This window comes from Camelina sativa, chromosome 15 (genome assembly GCF_030686135.1).
Source record: "Camelina sativa cultivar CO46 ecotype springtype chromosome 15, ASM3068613v1".
Classification (NCBI taxonomy): Eukaryota; Viridiplantae; Streptophyta; class Magnoliopsida; order Brassicales; family Brassicaceae; genus Camelina; species Camelina sativa.
The window spans coordinates 19,536,021-19,554,867 of record NC_141894.1 but is presented as its reverse complement, the minus strand read 5'-3'; the positions used below and the strand labels follow the sequence as shown (position 1 = coordinate 19,554,867).

General features: G+C 41.0%; 1 protein-coding gene across 1 annotated transcript; it reads left to right on the top strand.

Moving 5' to 3' along the window:
- Positions 1 to 16,224: 16,224 nt before the first annotated feature.
- Positions 16,225 to 18,384, top strand: LOC147926875 (uncharacterized). The gene is made up of 3 exons (XM_087487222.1): positions 16,225 to 17,316; positions 18,121 to 18,207; positions 18,289 to 18,384. Exons 1-3 carry the CDS (start codon positions 16,225 to 16,227, stop codon positions 18,382 to 18,384), a joined length of 1,275 nt encoding a protein of 424 aa, XP_087343348.1.
- The last annotated feature ends 463 nt before the right edge of the window (positions 18,385 to 18,847 follow it).

Below are 18,847 nucleotides of genomic sequence, written 5' to 3'. Positions count from 1 at the left end.
CTTAGGGGTGGTTGGTTGTGCGACTAAGTATCAAGATGAGGTGGTGCTCGGGATGCGGGTTGATGGCTCTGGTTGTTGTATTTTTGCTTTTCTGATGTATTTTCGTTGAGATTGTAACGATTATGACATTTTTGAGATTAATAAGATGAGTATTTTTCTTTATGTTTGACTGTTGTTGTCATGGGAAAAGAGAAATAGCTCGGGTTTCTATTTTTGGAAAGTTTCCATAAATAGAAAGTTTCCACAAAAGGAAGGTTTCCATAAATAGAAAGTTTCTAAAAAGGGAAAGTTTTGTGGAAATATTGAGGTAGATCTAGCCGGGAGATACTCGTTGGCATCAGTGTTTGTTTTGCTCAAGGCCTTGCGGGCCCAACTCACGTGATACCGATAGCTCCATAGACTTTGTGGCCAGAGAGTGGGAGTGGTATGTTGCTTCGGATGACGATCCGAGAGCGCGCTTGAGGGTGACGACCCAAGAGCGGGATAAGTGAGGCTCCCTGGATACCGTAGCTGTGAGCCGAGGCTCGGCAGTGAGCCGGTATGTCTCGAGGGTTGCGACCCAAGAGCGGGGGGAGTGTGTGTGAGTGACTTCCTGGATGCCGTAGCTTAAGGCGGTTGGCCTGATAGCGAGCCGGCATGATTCGTTGGTTGCGACCACGGACGGGGGAAGCACTGAGTTGTGAGCAAATAGTGTTTATGATGCGAGTATATTGGCTGGAGGGAGACCTCGAGGGTCAGTCGGAGGTGTGCGGGCTGTTGCGACAGTGGCACGGGAAACTTGGCTGACGGTGTTTAGTCCGGTCTAGGGACGTGCGGGCCGTGCTGATGGTGGCACGGAGGTCCTTGGCAGATGGACGGTATTGCGGGATTCGAGGACGAATCCTTATTGGTGGGGGAGAATTGTAACATCCGTGAACCAATTTTGTAAATTTGGTGTGGGTGTCGATCGACACCCTTGTTGGCATCGATCGACACCATGTTTTTCCGGTTTGGTCGGGTTTGATTTAATTGCTGATTGGTTCGGTTTGGTTCAAGGAAATCCCTAATTCGTGTTTTAAGTGTCTGAGACGAATGAAGGGTTTCAGAAAGTCTCTTTGGTCGCCGTTGAGTGGAAAGAAAGAGAGAAAAGAGAGAAAACGTTCTTGAGATTTTCTGGGCTTGTTCTTGGAGATTTTAGAGAGATCTGAGGCAGTAGAAGTGTTAGCTGTTGCTGGAAACGAAGGGGGAGCTTCTGGGGGTGTTGTTTTCCACGTTTCTCAATTCAATCTTCCTGTTCTTGAGGTGAGTGCTTGACCATGGTTGATCTAAGCATGAGATCTCCTTTGTTTTTGTGTGATTCCTTGTTATTTGTGGTGTTTGCTTGCTTGGGTACATTGTATTTGTGATTTCTAGTGAATTCCGAGATGGTTAGACGTGTTTGGAAGTCGATTCTGTGTTGATTGGAATCGGAGTTCGTCGCTGAGTTTCGCGCAGATCGTGTCTGCAGAAGAGGCATCGTTCGATACCACTTTTGTGGAGCATCGATCGGCACCGTCTCGAGTAGCATCGATCGGCACCATTCGAGCATCGGTCGGCACCAGTTTCTGTAGCATCGGTCGACACCGATTGAGCATTGGTCGACACCGATTGAGCATCGGTCGACACTAGTACTTGCCGAGTCTTATTTTCCTGGTTTGATGTATTGATTATGTTATTGTTGTTTGTTGACTTGGGAGTCTCATATGCTTGTGTGTATAACCCAGTAGATGGGAGGACGGCCTCACTAAGTATTTATGATAATACTTACGCATCTCAATTGTTGTTTGTGGTGTGCAGGTAAAGGCAAAAGTGTGATCGTGGAATCAAGGCGATGATGAAGGGATGTTCTAGAGGCTTGATTGATTGTGGTCTAGCTGTTGTTAGGTTGCTAGATTAAGTCATTGGAACATTGTAGGATGTTAGCTTTTGGTTATTTCCTTGTTTGGATTATGATGTTTTTGGTTATTGGATTATATATGTTGGAATTTTATTGGAGTAATGGAATTGTTTTATTTGGTTATCTGCGGTTATTGATTGTTGTTAGGATGTTAGTGGGTATGGGACCACTAGTAAATTAAGGTATAAAAAAAAAAAAAAAACGGGAAGGGTTGTTTCATATATGATGATTTATTATATTTAAAATTTTAAAACTAAAAGTAGATGATAGGAGAATAAAACATTTAATATGAAACAAATCTTCTAAATATCTATATTAATTATAGAACATTATATATGGATAATTATAATATTTTAATTGTGTTTGGTTATTAGGATAGTAGAGAGTATTAACTAAACTTGTTTTGATATGAATATAAAACTTGTTTGGATATGAATATAAGCATTTAATGGCATTCACTGGTAAACATATTTTTGAGCAAAAAATGATATACTTTTATAGATACGTTTTAAAGTTTACCGTTGTTCTTATTAGACTCCTATTTTTTTTTTTTTTCAATAATTGAAATATCAAATTGAACTTGTTTTTAATTTATCAGACATTACCATCCTAAAAGTAAGGTTTAATTTTGTACTTACTATCACTCTCTCTGTTTTTTTTTTTGTCATTCTAGTTTGTTTCACACAGATTAAAAAAATAGATAAATAGAATATTATATCTTTGTTTGACTATTAAAATTATGTAATATTTAATATTTTATTTATTTAATAAACGGTAAATCAGATCATTTCTATTAAAAATGAAATTGAAAAACGAAAACGAGAACTATATTGAAACAAAAAAATTATGCCTAGAATGACAACTATTTTAAAACAGAGAGAGTAATATTTAATGTTTTTTTTAAGTGGGTGATGGAGTTATAACTCTATATTTATAGATGTATATATACATATAACCATTTAAATTCTTCACTAAGAAAATTATTTCAAGTGTTAATTAATATGTATATTAAAAATTAGTTCAAGTGTTAATTAATAAATATATTAAAAATTATTATAATAATTTATTGTGAAGTAATCTTATATAATAATGTGATGTGTTTGACAAAAAAACAACAGTAATATCATTTAAATTTAATAATATAAATCAAGGCAAAAGTTTAACGTTTCATAGTATAGTTTTAACAGTGTTTTAAACACAAGATCCCTAAATCTATAATATATAGAATTATTTTGTAAGAGATTCTTAGAAGACTATCCTTTAAATTATAATGTAAAATTCCATAATAATAAAGTTTCTTAGAATGAAAATATTATATGTGGAAAATAAAAATTTTAATACAAAGTCAAGAAATTATGTGTACATGTGTCAAGCTCTCAGTTGCTTATGTGACAGTCTATAAGAGAAAGTTTTAGAGTGATTCTCTATTTTATTATATAAGATGAATAAAGATGGATTTTATAATATTACTAGAATTTGATTTTAATTTAAAACTTTTTTATTAATATTAATTCTTGAACTCGAATATAATCATTCATAATTTTGAGGTTAAATCTTTATAAAAATATGTCATTTGGTAATATTAAGAAAACTAGGGATATTGATGACTACTTCAAAATCTTTTATCATTAAGAGAGTTTATTTCTTATTCATATTTCATCAAAACATTTTTTAAAGGTTTTGATGTTGATCGATTGTTGATCTAATTGTATATATTATTTATGATTAGATATTGATAATAACATAATATTATTCTGTATAAATTTGAATATACCGAATCTCATGAATATTTCTTAGAGTAAAGGTAAAATATAATACCATATCATATCATTATAACATCTTTACCAAGCTTGCTTTAGCCATTAAAGTAATTGCAACGTACCATAAACGACCAATTTATGAATGTGCCTATTTTATCCCACTTTCCATGATTATATGGTCAAACAGTTAAACCCGACTTATAATAATCTATTTAATAATGTATGTCATTTATTTTTCTACAAACTCATTTGTTTCACACAATTATGAGATGTCAGAGATTTCAAACACTTTTAACTATAATTCTTTTGTCATTATTGATGATGCACTCCTTTTGACATCTACTTTTTTTTCACCTTCTATTGACTCACATATAACACATATTAGACTGTAAAATGATTTTCAAGATATATTATAACTAGTTTCTCTTTAATTACTATCTTTTAATACTTAAATTTGGATTAGAAACATTTCATTCAATTTATGAAATAACAAATTTGTTTTCCTTTTGATCATGTTATAAAATAATATTTCACTTTTAATTTTATTTTTCCTGTTTAAAATTTTATAAATACAATTACATATCATTAATCAGGCTTTACGCGAACAATTGTGGTGGCAGGAAGCACAAATGGTCGTCAGGGTCAGGCCCGTGTTGCCGGAACCTTTGCATATTCCGGAAATGTTAATTTGTTGTCAAGTTGATGGTTCGTGGAAATCTACGGAACCGCATTCAGGTTTAAGTTGGTGGTGTGGTGATGGTGAGAGTAAGACTTTAGTCTTGGGTGCAAGACATCAACGTTGCAGTGCGTCTCCTCTTCATTCGGAGATGGAAGCATTATTATGGGCGATGGAGTATATCCTTTCCAGAGGCATTGCGTGTTAGAGGTTCGAGACGGATTCTGCAGAGGTATTTTCAATGGTGCAAGCTCCGGAGGAGTGGCCGGCCTTCTCTACGCTTCTAGATGAGTTCTAGGTGCTTAGTGCCTCCTTCCCTCTTTTCACCCTTTCTAAAATCTCAAGGACGTCCAATGTGAAGGCTGATTGTTTAGCTCGTTCTTCTAGATTGTTATTGTCGGAAACGATTTTTGTAAACAACTTTCCTCCAGTTTGGGCAACCAATCTAGGAGTTTTATTTTAATTAATGTTTGGTTGAAAAAAAAAGAAAAAACAATTACATAATTTTTTTTTTTTGTCAACCATTGGGCCACAACTGGCCATAATTTTTTTTTATTCTACCATAATTTTAAATTTTACTTCCATTCTAAAACTCAATAATACACAATGACATAGAAAAAATATGATTCTACCATAGATTTAATTTTACTTCCATTCTAAAACTCAATAATACGCAATTACATAAAAAATATTATTCTACCATAAATTTTAAATTTACTTCCATTCTAAAACTCAATAATACATTTTAAATTTTAAATTATGATCAGTTTAATAGAAAATTTTGATTATATTATTACCACTAATAAAAAATTATAGTATTGTTTTTTTTATTTTAATATTTTATTTATTTTCCATAATTATTTTTATTTAAACTTTCTATTAATTATAATTAACATAAATATGCACTAAATGAATATTTTAAATTTATTTTAAAGAAAATAAAATGCTTAGGTGGATGTTTTTGTAGCTAGAAATTGAAAGGACCGACCTTTTTTTAAAATAATAAATAATAATATAATATAATAATTATACTACAACTAGTGGTTCTATATCCACTAGCCACCTAACCATAATCACAACCAACAGCGGAATAACAATACCAATAACCAATAAATAATATCCAATAAATATAATAACCAATATATTATTATCCAGTATAAAATCCAATCATAAACTAATAATCCAACAGCATATATCAAATAACCAGCAATTCTAAACAATGTTCTAGGACTCAACTCTAGCAACCTAACAGAAGCTAGACAACCAAGCGAACCACTAGAACATCCTCCTCTTCATTGCCTTGATTCCACGATCACACTTTGCCTTTACCTGCACCACAAACACATATTGCAATGCATGAGTATTTGATAAACACTCAGTAAGGCAATCCTCCCATCTACTGGTCTATACACACAAGCAATAGAGACATCTCTAACCATCAAACAACATTCAAAATAAACAATAACAAACCAGGACTCTGCATCGACCGATACCAACATGCATCGACTGACACCAGATGGAGGTAGCGTCGACCGACGCAAGATCTGCGTCGACCGATGCAAGATATGCATCGACTGACGCATGCTCGACATAACACGAAAACCCTAGAGTTTACGCGCCATCCTCGCATTGCATCGGTCGATTCCTCCGAAGCTTCTCGCCGGATCTTCGTTCCTATAACCACAAAACTTGATCCCAAGCCACAAGAAAGCTTCCTAATGTCTAGAACAACGATCTAACAAGTCTAACAACACACAACAAACAAATTAGAGAGTTCTCTAGCTTAGATAAGCCATGGTCCTGCACTTACCTTTGCCAAGACGAATCTGAACCTAACACAAGAAGAAAACGCTTCTAGGAAGCTCCCACAACGATCCCAGCTACAAATCTCACCAAGAAACGTCACCAACCTCCAAGAATCTCCCAAAAACGCTCAAGAACTCTCACAAAGATTTTTCTCTCTTTCTCTTTCTCAAAAACGGCCACAACCAAACGAATGAGACAAAAATAGTGTTAAGGGTTTTTTCTTCACCCAAAACGCAGCGTTTGACTTAAGTCAAAACGCAGGAACCTGACCTTGCATCGACCGACACAAGATATGCGTCGACCAACGCAACTCCCAAACCGGGATTTTGGTTCACGGATGTTACAATTCTCCCCCACCAATCTAGATTCGTGCTCGAATCTTGAACAACCATCAGCCAAGGACTCCCGTGCGACCGTCTCCACGGCCCGCACTCCTCCGACCGATCTACAGAAGGTCACCTCTAGGCGATAGACTTACGCTCCAGGCGTCATTTGCTCTGGACTTATGGACTTTCCTTTTTCTCATAGGCCTAAACCTTGAGTTTCATTGGCTCCTCATCAGACCTAAGTCTGCATGCCAAATGTTGGCTCCTCATCGGGCCTAAACCTGCATGCCATAATATATAAGGAAAAATCCAAACTCGTCTCTTGGGTCGTCTCCCTAAAGCGCACCTCCAGACCGTCGTCCGAAGTCGATATACCAACCATACTCCCAAGCCAAAAAGTCTCTGAATATGGCAGTACTAGGAGAACCTAAGTCCTCCAAGAGCCGCGAGCAAACAATTCTGAACACGTTTGAGTCCTATCCCTATCAAGGTTTCCTTCCCGTGGCTTGCGTAAAACATCTCAATGTCCTACCAACCACATATCCCCTCACTGGAATACCTCATGACCACACAAGGATCATATACATGCCACAAGGGCCGCCACAAAGGCCAACAAAATGTCCTAAAGAGGACCGCCACCAAGGTTAAACAAAATATCCTAAAGAGGACCGCCACCAAGGCCAAACAAATGTCCTAAAGAGGACCGCCACCAAGGCCAAACAAATGTCCTAAAGAGGACCGTCACAAAGACACTCTGGCTAAAAAGCTCCTCACAAAGACCATCTGTCCCGAAGGACCGTCACAAAGACCATCTGCCCCGAAGGACCGTCACAAAGACACTCTGGCTAAACAGCCCGCCACAAAGGCCAAACAAATGTACTAAAGAGGACCGTCACCAAGGCCAAACAAATGTCCTAAAGAGGACCGTCACAAAGACACTCTGGCTAAAAAGCCCGTCACAAAGATCACACAATGTCTAAAAAGACCGCCACACACTGGCACACTGACTCAAAAGTCCGCCACTAAGGCCACAGACAAGCCCCTCCAAGGCTCTCCACCGCTAAAATGGACAAATTCTAACTCCCGTAAAACTTTCCATATTTAGCACTTTCCATTTTTGGAAACTTTCCACTTTTGAAACTTCTATTTCAGGAAACTTTCCTCCAAAACCCCGCCTCACGGGAACTTTGTACCCTGAACACCACCTCATCTTGTTACTGAGTCGCACAACCAACCATCCCAAGCGACCGAGTAACAAGAGAGATGGGCTGGAATACTCCATTCCCGCTCCAGCCACGGATTACAGTTGGGACCAGGCTAAACAAGCTCAAGTCGCGGCTTGCTTCTCATACCACTTCTTGAACCTTGCCTTCATCTTTGCCTCAGGTTCCCAAGTCTGCTCCTCAACACCATCACAGTCCCACAGGACTCTCATCAAAGGAATCTTCTTCTTCCGAAGTTCCTTGATCCTCCTCTCGAGAACCCTCACTGGTCTCGCCTCCAATGTCATGTTAGGCTGAAGATCCTAAGGAATCTTAGCCAACACCTGCTCACCCTCACAGAAACACTTCCGCAACATAGACACATGGAAAACCTTATGGAATGCATGCATCACCTCAGGTAACTACAATCTATATGCCACTGGTCCAACCCTCTCAATCACTCTGAATGGACCCATATACCTCGGACTCAACTTAGTCTCTGACAATGACCTGTTCGGACCCCGCAACATGGCCATCTTGAGGACACTCTGTCTCCTACCTGAAACTCAAGATCTCTCCTCCTCCTATCGGCATAACTCCTCTGCCTATCCTGAGCCTGCTTCATATTCAGCTTGAGAACCCAAATCTTCTCTGAGATCTCCTGAACAAAACTAGCACCAAACATGCTCCTCTACCCCACCTGAGTCCAGCATAATGGTGTACGACATGGTCTCCCATACAAAGCCTCATAAGGAGCCATCTTAATACTCGCCTGATAACTGTTGTTGTAAGCAAACTCTACCAGGTTCAGGTGATCTGCCCAATGGCCACCCCAATCCAATACACACATCCTCAGCAAATCTTCCAGCGTCTGGATCGTCCTCTCAGACTATCCATCTGTCTGGGGATGATAAGCTGTACTCATATGCACCTTAGTGCCCATCTCTGCCTGAAATGTCTTCCAGAACACCAAAGTGAACTTAGAATCTCTCTCAGACACAATGCTCCCTGGCACCCCATGCAATCTGACTATCTCTCTCACATACTACTTAGCCAAGACCGCTGCTCCATCATCCTTGGGCACACAAACCCGACCGTGCACCAAGATAGTACCATTATCTGAGACCTGATACTCTGAATCCACATCCTTAGAGGCATTCACCAGCTCCAAATCCTTCTCCTGAGCCAACCACACCCTACTCAGAAGATCTGCTTTATCTACTGCTTCAAAACCCAACAGTTCCTATGAAACAGCACACAAGCTCAAAGCACTGATCTCCCCTACCAGAGACTCCATCTCCTGCTCCTGAGCCGAGGCTACCCTCTTCCGACTCAGAGCATCTGCAACCGTATTAGCCTTACCAGGATGATAGGCTATCTCCAAATCATAATCCGCCACAAGCTCCATCCACTGCCTCTGTCTCAAATTCAGCTCAGGCTGAGTGAATATATACTTCCGGCTCTTATGATCTGTAAACACCTGTACCTTTGCACCATAAAGATAAGATCTCCAAATCTTCAGGGAAAAAACTACAGCACCCATCTCCAAATCATGAGTAGGATAGTTGCCTTCATGCACCCGCAACTGCCGCGAAGAATAGGCAATCAACTTCCCATGCTGCATCAGAACACACCCCAAACCAACTCTAGATGCATCTGTATAAACCACATAGGGTTCTCCCTGCTCAGGCAAAGCCAACACTGGCGCAGTAGTCAACATCTCCTTCAGGCTTGCAAAGCCTTCCTCACACTCCTCTGACCAAACAAAAGGAACATCCTTCCCTATCAACTTAGTCATAGGACGTGCTCTGCTCGCAAACCCCTGCACAAATCTCCTGTAGTATCCTGCCAACCCAAGAAAACTCCTGATCTCTGTGGCATTTTGCGGTCTAGGCCAATTCCTGATAGGCTGAATCTTCTCTGGATCTACAGAAACCCCCTCTGCAGAAACAATGTGACCCAGAAAGCCCATCTCACGCTGCCAAAAACTACACTTGCTCAACTTGGCAAACAACTTCTGCTCCCGCAGCTTCTCCATAACATCCCTCAAATGCACTGCATGCTCCTCAGGTCTCTTAGAATAAACCAGAATATCGTCGATGAAAATGATGACAGACACATCCAGAAACTCCTGAAACGCGCTGTCCATCAATCTCATAAATGCTGTTGGCGCGTTAGTCAACCCGAAAGGCATCACCACAAACTCATAATGCCCATACATAGTCCTGAAAGCAGTCTTCCTCACATCCGCCTCATCTATCGGTATCTGATGATAACCCGACGCCAGATCTACCTTAGAGAACCAAGTAGCACCCCTCAACTGATCCAATAACTCATCGATCCTAGGAAGAGGGTACTTGTTCTTCACAGTGACCCGGTTCAAACCCCGATAATCAATGCACAACCTGAAACTTTCATCCTTCTTCTTCACAAACAACACCGGCGCTCCCCACGGTGATACACTAGGACGGATGAATCCCTTACTCAACAAATCCTCTAGCTGCTTCTTCAGCTCTGCCATCTCTGCTGGAGCCATCCTGTATGGAGCCTTGGATAACGGCATCGTCCCCGGTTCCAGTTTGATGGTAAAAGGATCCGACCGAGATGGTGGTAATCCCTGTAAAGACTGAAAGACATCCTCAAACTCCTCCACTATTGGAATAACCGTAGACTTCCCCACTGACTCTGGCATATATATAGTAACCAGATAAGCCTCACGGTCCTTCTCGATCATCTTCCCAGCCTTAATGGCTAAGATCACGAGACTCCCCGAAGTCGGTCTAATACCCTGAAAAACCAACTTCCCTCCTGAACGCTCAAACTCCACTTTACCTTGATGGCAATCCAAATGCACCCTATGCCGATGCAACCAATCTATCCCGAGAATAACATCATATAGCTCCACTGGACTAATAAGCAAATCCGCTGGCCACGACTCCCCTGCGATCTGAATATCAATTCCTCTAGCTCGCCCAATCACTCTCAGGAACTCACCTCCCGCAGCCCTGACAACTCCTACACGCTCTCCAGGATCCCCGCTGATCCCCGCACACTCTGCACTGTCCGGAGTAATGAAGCTGTGGGAAGCTCCAGAATCAAACATAACATGGGTTGAGAACCTAACACTTTATCACAGGAAATATATACAATTTGAACCTACTAAAATTCACAAAGTTTAAGTACCAGAAATTATACCTGTGATCGCCCCGGCATTGGTTTCACCAGTCTCTGCTATCGTGTAAACACGTGGCGTCTGCTCAATCCGCGCCACCTGCTGACCTCCAGGCTGCACCTGCTGCAACGCTGCCACTGCTGCCGGCTGCAACATGGGACAAAAAGGCCTGATGTGCCCTGTCTCCCTACAATGATAACATACCCGAGGCCCTGCCGTCGGAGCACTCCTCTTGGGACTCCTAGCAACCATGTGATCCTTGCTCCCACAACCGAAGCAACTCGCACCACTCGGCTTCTGCGTAGCCTCCCATCTCCTCTTGGTTCCCTCTGCAGACCTACCGCCCCTGCTGGAACCACCCTGCTGCTGAGCCTTACTAGGCTGAACTGCTGGAGCTACCGCCACTGACTGTGCCCGGATATCCTCCTCAATCTCTGCTGCAGTCTCAACCAGCTATGCACGCGTAGCATAACTCCGCCCTCTACAGTGAACTCTCAAATCATCACGTAGAACCCTCAAGAACCTCGTGATCTGAGCCTCCTCAGACTCCAAAGCCCGACCCCCATAACAAAGAAGTTGGCTGAACTCCAAGTCCAGCTCCCACACTGACCGTTTCCCCTGAGACAACTGAAGGTACTGCACCTCCAACCGATCCAATGCCTCTCTAGGAAAATACTTGCGGTTGAACTCCAAGACGAAGTCAGCCCAAGTCATCTCCCGCTGCAATCTCCTAGCAGCCACTGATCTCCACCACAACTCAGCATCACCACTCAAATAGTAGACCCCTATGTCCACCCAAAACTCCTCAGGACATCTCAGAGTATGGAAGTTACGTTCCACACTCGTCCTCCACGCATCCGCAACAGTAGGATCTGTACCACCCGAAAACCTCTCAGTGAACAGACCCTTCATCTCGTTGAGCATAGAAAAATAACGTCCATGAACTCCCACATCTGCAGCCACTGGCTGCCGCTCCTCCGCCACCACTGGTGGCACTACCTGAGCCTGAGCCGGTACCACTGGTGGTAACTGCTCCAACACCTGTGCTAGCAGAGCCGCAAAGTTAGTACCAGGGACTCCTCCCGCTGGAACTCCCACACCTGGAGCCCTAGCATCACCGGCCACTGGAGCATCAACACCGCCCTCTCCTGCCACACTCACGGAATCCCCCAGACCATCCTGCGACTTGCCAACACCCTCAGCTGTCACACTCTGGTCCTCGGTCTCACTAACCACTGGGACTCTGCCCCTACCACGACCACATCCGCGTCCACGACCACGTCCGTGTCCACGACCTCGACCAGCCACAGCATCCTCTCTAACCATCTGCACTACCATGAACAGAATTCTAAGCAAACAATTTCCAATACAACACAGAAACATAAACTCACCGTGGAATCACACAATCGGCTCGAAGAGGATGTTCTAGGACTCCATGCCACACACAATTGACTAACTCACATAATCAATCAAAAGCATTCAAATCCCAAACATCTACAACAGAAACCTAGTGAACCCAAACCTAGAACCGTAAGGGCTCTGATACCAAAATGAAAGGACCCACCTTTTTTTTAAAAATAATAAATAATAATATAAGAATATATTATAATAACTAAACTACAACTAGTGGTCCCATATCCACTAGCCACCTAACCACAATCACAACTAACAGCGGAATAACAATACCAATAACCAATAAATAATATCCAATAAATATAATAACCAATATATTAATATCCATTATAAAATCCAATCGTAAACTAATAATCCAACAGCATAAATCAAATAACCAGCAATCCTAAACAATGTTCTAGGAATAAACTCTAGCAACCTAACCGAAGCTAGACAACCAAGCGAAACACTAGAACATCCTCCTCTTCATTGCCTTGATTCCACGATCACACTTTGCCTTTACCTGCACCACAAACACATATTGCAATGCATGAGTATTTTATAAATACTCAGTAAGGCAATCTTCCCATCTATTGGGCTATACACACAAGCAATAGAGACATATCTAACCATCAAACAACATTCAACAATCAACAATAAAAAACCAGGACTCTGCATCGACCGATACCAACATGCATCGACCGACACCAGATGGAGGTTGCGTCGACCGACGCAAGATCTACGTTGACCGATGCAAGGTTAACTTGCATCGACCGATGCAAGATATGCATCGACCGACGCATGCTCGACATAACACGAAAACCCTAGAGTTTACCCGTCCTCGCATCTCCATCGACCGACGCACAAAGTGCATCGACCGATGCAATGCCGAGCATCGTTTTCCTCCAAAGCTTCTCGCCGAATCTTCATTCCTACAACCACAAAACTTGATCCCAAGCCACAAGAAAGCTTCCTAATGTCCAGAACAACGATCTAACAAGTCTAACAACACACAACAAGCAAATTAGAGAGTTCTCTAGCTTAGATAAGCCATGGTCCTGCACTTACCTTTGCCAAGACGAATCTGAACCTAAACACAAGAAGAAAACGCTTCTAGGAAGCTCCCACAACAATCCCAGCTACAAATCTCACCAAGAAACGTCACCAACCTCCAAGAATCTCCCAAAAACGCTCAAGAACTCTCACAAAGCTTTTTCTCTCTTTCTCTTTCTCAAAAACGGCCACAACCAAACGAATGAGACAAAAATCGTGTTAAGGGTTTTTCCTTCACCCAAAACGCAGCGTTTGACTTAAGTCAAAACGCAGGAACCTGACCTTGCATCGACCGATGCAAGATATGTGTCGACCGACGCAACTCCCAAACCGGGATTTTGGTTCACGGATGTTACAGAAATGATTATATATAATTACAATATCAATTGAGATTCTAATCATAGTTCTTGTCTTCATGACCTAGGAAAATATTTTATTTGTCTCTTATAATTATGTGTCTTAACCATATGATGCACATATATGTAAACGAACTAAGCATAAACGATACATGAAAGAAAGTTAGGTACGAATAGGTAATAATATTATTCCAAATTCAGTGTTTTACTTCATATATATCAGGTAGATACTCTATTCTTTTTTTTTTTTTTATTATAGTTTTTTTGTATTTTTTATGGTTGAATAATAAAACTAGAGTCTCGTTAATCCCTAATTTGTTTGCTCCCTACTTAATGCTTTTCGAATTATGATCGAGGGGTAGATGTTCTCTATAGATAGAATATTTGTTTTTGGAACAATATAATTAGGCCATTACAAACGAAGCCGTTGTACTGGTGATGCAAGACATGAAAGGATGTGTGAAAGTGTAGAGGAGTGGAGAAATTGAAATTGAATGGTATGCGTTACAACATCGGATGGTGAAACGACATGGATCGAGGGTCAAGGAGAAGAGAAATATGTGAAGCTGGAACGTCCTTTACACTACCGTCGAGAAGATTAATCATGTTGAATCCATATGATTTAAAAATAGTGCTGGGCCTAGAAATTTTGGATAAAATAGCGCTAGGCCTACAGAATTTGGAAAAAAATTAATGGATCAGTTTGTTATTTGTATGATTGTTTAAAGGGCTTATTAGAATCTGTAAAACCCACAAAAATAAAGAAGAAGTGGCTGACATGGCAGCACCAGAAGTGAGTAAAGGTAACTTTATATATATAGATCCCTGTTTTAAAATAGGTCAACAAATCAGAAAATTAAAAAAAAAAAAATTTGAAGATTTTTAAACTTCTAACTATGATTTCTTTTCATAGATCTGTTATGTGAAGGCTGAAACTATGAGAATAACAAGTTAAAAAGACTAATAGGTGAGAAAAATGAGGAGGCGGCTTTAAAATTAGGGTTTACAGTGGTTACAGATCGATATACAGAGAGAAAGAAGATGAAGGTATTTTCGTCATTTTGTATTAACTAAAAGACCTGTAAAAAAATAGCAAAACGAGAGTATGGGACTCGAACTCGTGAACTATGGGCTTTAGTTGTAGATAAAAACCGCTGGACTAACCTAAACTCTCGAGTATATGTTACAAATGCACATGTATATACATAAAACTCCTAAAACTAGTTCCCGATTAATTCATGATTTAAATCCGATTTTCCGATTAATCGCTAGGCCCTCACTCACCACCCGACTAAAGTCTAGCGATTTTAAAACAGAGATATAGATTATGAAAACAATGGTTTCACGATAAAACTATAGCTTTACAACACACTGTTTAAATAGTAATGCTATTCTATTTAAATAATCCGAAACAAAATCATTAATCAAAATTTGTACACCTATTTTTCCAAAAAAAAATATTTTTGATTGTCAGCTTAATTATTTTTTATTGTCAGCTTTATGTTGAATCTCTCTTAATTGCAACGAAGATAACTCACATATGACTTCGAGTACACCTTCAGGCATTAGCGACAATAATTGGAACAGTTTGTAAAATCATAAATGCAATCTGCTATATTAAAATATCAAATTGTATAAGATATTTTAATACATCACCGATTCACGTCCAGATCGGATCAGCTGGTTTGACCGGTTAATCCGCGTTCCAAAAACACCTCAGGTTTGGGATAGTGCTAATTGAAGATGCAGCATTTGAATAAGAGAATGTACTATTTCAGAAGAACAGAACACTAGTTTGAAATCAGAGTAACAAGTTTAGAAGAAAAGGAAACTAGCTATGACGGTTGACGACAAGGAAGGATCCATAAGCAAGAGGTTTCACAAAAGGCTTAGAAGGCACTAGATGCTTCTAGAAGATTGAAGAGTTTCCTTGTAACATCTGCGAACCAAATTTCCGGTTTAGGGGTGCATCGGTCGATGTAATAGGTGCATCGGTCGATGCTATTGATCAAGGTTATGTTCGAGCTCGGCCGTACTGTATGGACGTCCGTACACTCTTGCAATAAGGTCGAGCCTCTTGAAGACATAAGATCAAGGGAGGAGAGGAAGTTCGGTCCATCAAGCCCATTAAGTGTTCTAGAACACTCTAATCTAGCCGTTGGAGATCGGTGAGAAGAAGGAAGAGTCACGGGTGCACAAGTTGACTTAGGAGACGTCACTATCGCTAGGGAAACGTTCCTTCCTCTCTCTTAATGTCGACATCTTATGTTTCTATTCTTAAAAAGGGGTTGTAGACATGTGTTGTAAGAGATAATTCTATTGGAACCTTATCTTCTCATTATTCTCTTTGTTCTTCACCAAACTCTCTCGAACTCTATCATTCTCTTCCGCTAATTCTAACATGGTATCAGAGCTTGGTTTTCGTTCTTGACAAACCAACTCTTCTCTTCTATTCTCTTCTTTATTCTCTGCTTGCATTCTTGCTGTTCGTTTTTTGTTTTATCTCTTCTATCTTGCGTTTATCCGCTGGACAAAAGGTTTACCCGGAGGTCCATAGCACTCGGCGATGGAAAAATCTAAGCCTATCACTACACCAGTTGTTCTCAAGGGAACAAACTATTTGCTGTGGACAAGAACCACAAGAACTGCTCTTGGAGGTCGAGGACTTTGGAGCCATGTTGAAAAAGACTATGCACCTAGGGAGATCTCTAAAGAAGGTGGCAAAGTAACTTCCGAGGTGGAAGAAGAGGAGGCTGAAAGGAAGGAGAAATGGTTTCAAGAAGACCAAGTAGTGCTTTCAGTCCTCCAAAACTCACTTGATGCTCCGATCCTTGAGGCATACTCGTATTGCGAGACGGCGAGGGAGTTGTGGGAGACACTCAAGAATGTATATGGTAATGTCTCTAACTTGACTCGAGTTTTTGAGGTCAAGAAAGCCATCAATGAGCTCAATCAAGAAGATTTCAAGTTCACTAAACATCTTGGTAAGTTTCGAGCACTATGGTCCGAACTTGACATGTTGCGGCCAAGTACACTCGATCCAGCGGTGCTGAGTGAGAGGAAGGAGCAAGACAAGGTCTTTGGTCTTCTCCTCACCTTGAACCCATCTTTCAATGACCTCTTGAAACACATCCTTAGGGCTGACAAACTACCCTCCTTTGAAGACATTTGTTCTCAAATCCAAAAAGAACAAGGATCACTCGACTTGTTTAGTGGTAAGGGGGAGCTTGCTACGGCTAACAAAGGAGTGTATAGGCAAGAGGACAGGAAGGTGTGGATATGTGGCCACTGCAAGAAGCGAGGTCATATGAAAGACAAGTGCTGGATTCTCCATCCCCATCTCAAACCGGCCAAGTTTAAGGCTAACCTCTCGAAGGATGCGACTAATGACAAGGGAGCCGGTTCATCGAGGCAGGGAGATGAGGCAGCAATGACCGCAGCCTATGGAGAGGTGGTGAGGAAATCAGACCTTGAGGCACTCATTCGCTCCATTGCCTCACTCAAGGATTCTGGTATCTCTTTCTTTACCTCTAAGCCGAGTAACTCACTTGTTATTGACTCGGGTGCTTCTCACCATATGATTAGTAACCCAAATCTTCTAGATAACATAAAACCGGCCTTAGGTAACGTTATTATTGCAAATGGAGATCGAATTCCGGTAAAAGGAGTAGGGGACTTGAAACTATTTGACAAAACCTCAAAAGCTTTCTTTATGCCTACTTTTACATCAAATCTTTTATCGGTTAAGAGAACTACTAATGATTTGAACTGCTACACCATCTTTGGTCCTTATAGTGTTCATTTTCAGGATATTAAGACGGGAAAAGTTCTTGGAGAAGGAGATGGGAAAGGAGATCTCTATGTACTAGAGAAAACCTCACCAAATTTACCTACTTCACTTAAGTCTTGTTTTGTTGTTAATTCGGATAGTATGTGGCATGCTAGATTAGGCCACCCTCATTCTCGTGCTCTTGCTTTAATGTTACCGAATGTTTCTTTTGATAACTCAAGTTGTGAGTCATGTATTCTTGGTAAACATTGCAAGTCTATTTTCCCTAAGTCTACTACTATTTATGAGCATTGTTTTGATCTAGTGCATTCTGATGTGTGGACTTCACCATGTCTTTCTAGAGATAATAACAAATACTTTGTGACTTTTATTGATGATAAATTTAAGTACACATGGATTACTTTGTTACCATCAAAGGATAGAGTGTTTGATGCCTTCATTAATTTTCAAAATTATGTTACTAATCATTTCAATGCCAAAATTAAGGTACTTAGATCAGACAATGGTGGGGAATATACAAGTCACAAGTTCAAAGAACATTTGCCTAAGCACGGCATCCTACAACAAACGAGCTGTCCATATACGCCGCAACAAAACGGTGTGGCCGAGAGAAAGAATCGACACCTCATGGAAGTTGCATGATCAATGATGTTTCATTCACATGTGACAAAGAGATATTGGGGTGATGCGGTGATGACTGCATGTTACTTGATCAACCGGACACCAACCAAAGTTCTTAACGACATGTCACCATTAAAGGTATTAAACAAATTTAAACCATCTCTCGATCGCTTACGGGTTTTTGGTTGTGTTTGTTTTGTGTTAGTGCCTGGAGAGCAGCGAAGTAAGCTTGATGCTAAAAGCACAAATTGTATGTTCATTGGCTATTCCACGACTCAAAAGGGGTACAAGTGCTATGACCCAACCACAAGTTGATTATATGCCTCTCGAGATGTTCGGTTCATGGAAAACGTTGGCTACTTCGATAACAAGGATTGGAACAGCCACAAGGATCTCTCCGACTCACCAAATGACCGAGCCTCCAGCTTAAAGTTTCTCCTAGAAAATCTAGGTAACACGTCTCCACCGACGGGTTCTACGCGGCCCGACCCACCTCCGACATCTACCGAGGGTGAGCCAGACATTGCTAACGTCCCAGAGGACGCCTTATCTCCAGACCATGTTCTTCCTGAGCCGGACTCAAATATGGACGGCGACCATGGTGCTCCTCTACCAGCTACTGAGGAACCCTCGGACATCGCCTCTACGGACGAAGGCACTCTTGGATCACATGAAGTAGTGCCATCTACTCTACCTGTCTTACGAAGGAGTGAACGTCTACAGGGAGGCGTGTCGTCTTCACAACCTATCTTGCGAAAGAGTGAACATGTTAAGAATA

What these genes read in the sequence shown, in the direction of transcription:
- LOC147926875 (XM_087487222.1), top strand. Translation starts at nt 16,225, where the DNA reads ATGGAAAAATCTAAGCCTATCACTACACCAGTTGTTCTCAAGGGAACA. An exon ending in CAAATGGAGATCGAATTCCG is followed by an intron (nt 17,317 to 18,120) that starts GTAAAAGGAGTA and finishes CATGTGACAAAG; the next exon opens with AGATATTGGGGTGATGCGGT. An exon ending in ACGACATGTCACCATTAAAG is followed by an intron (nt 18,208 to 18,288) that starts GTATTAAACAAA and finishes CCTGGAGAGCAG; the next exon opens with CGAAGTAAGCTTGATGCTAA.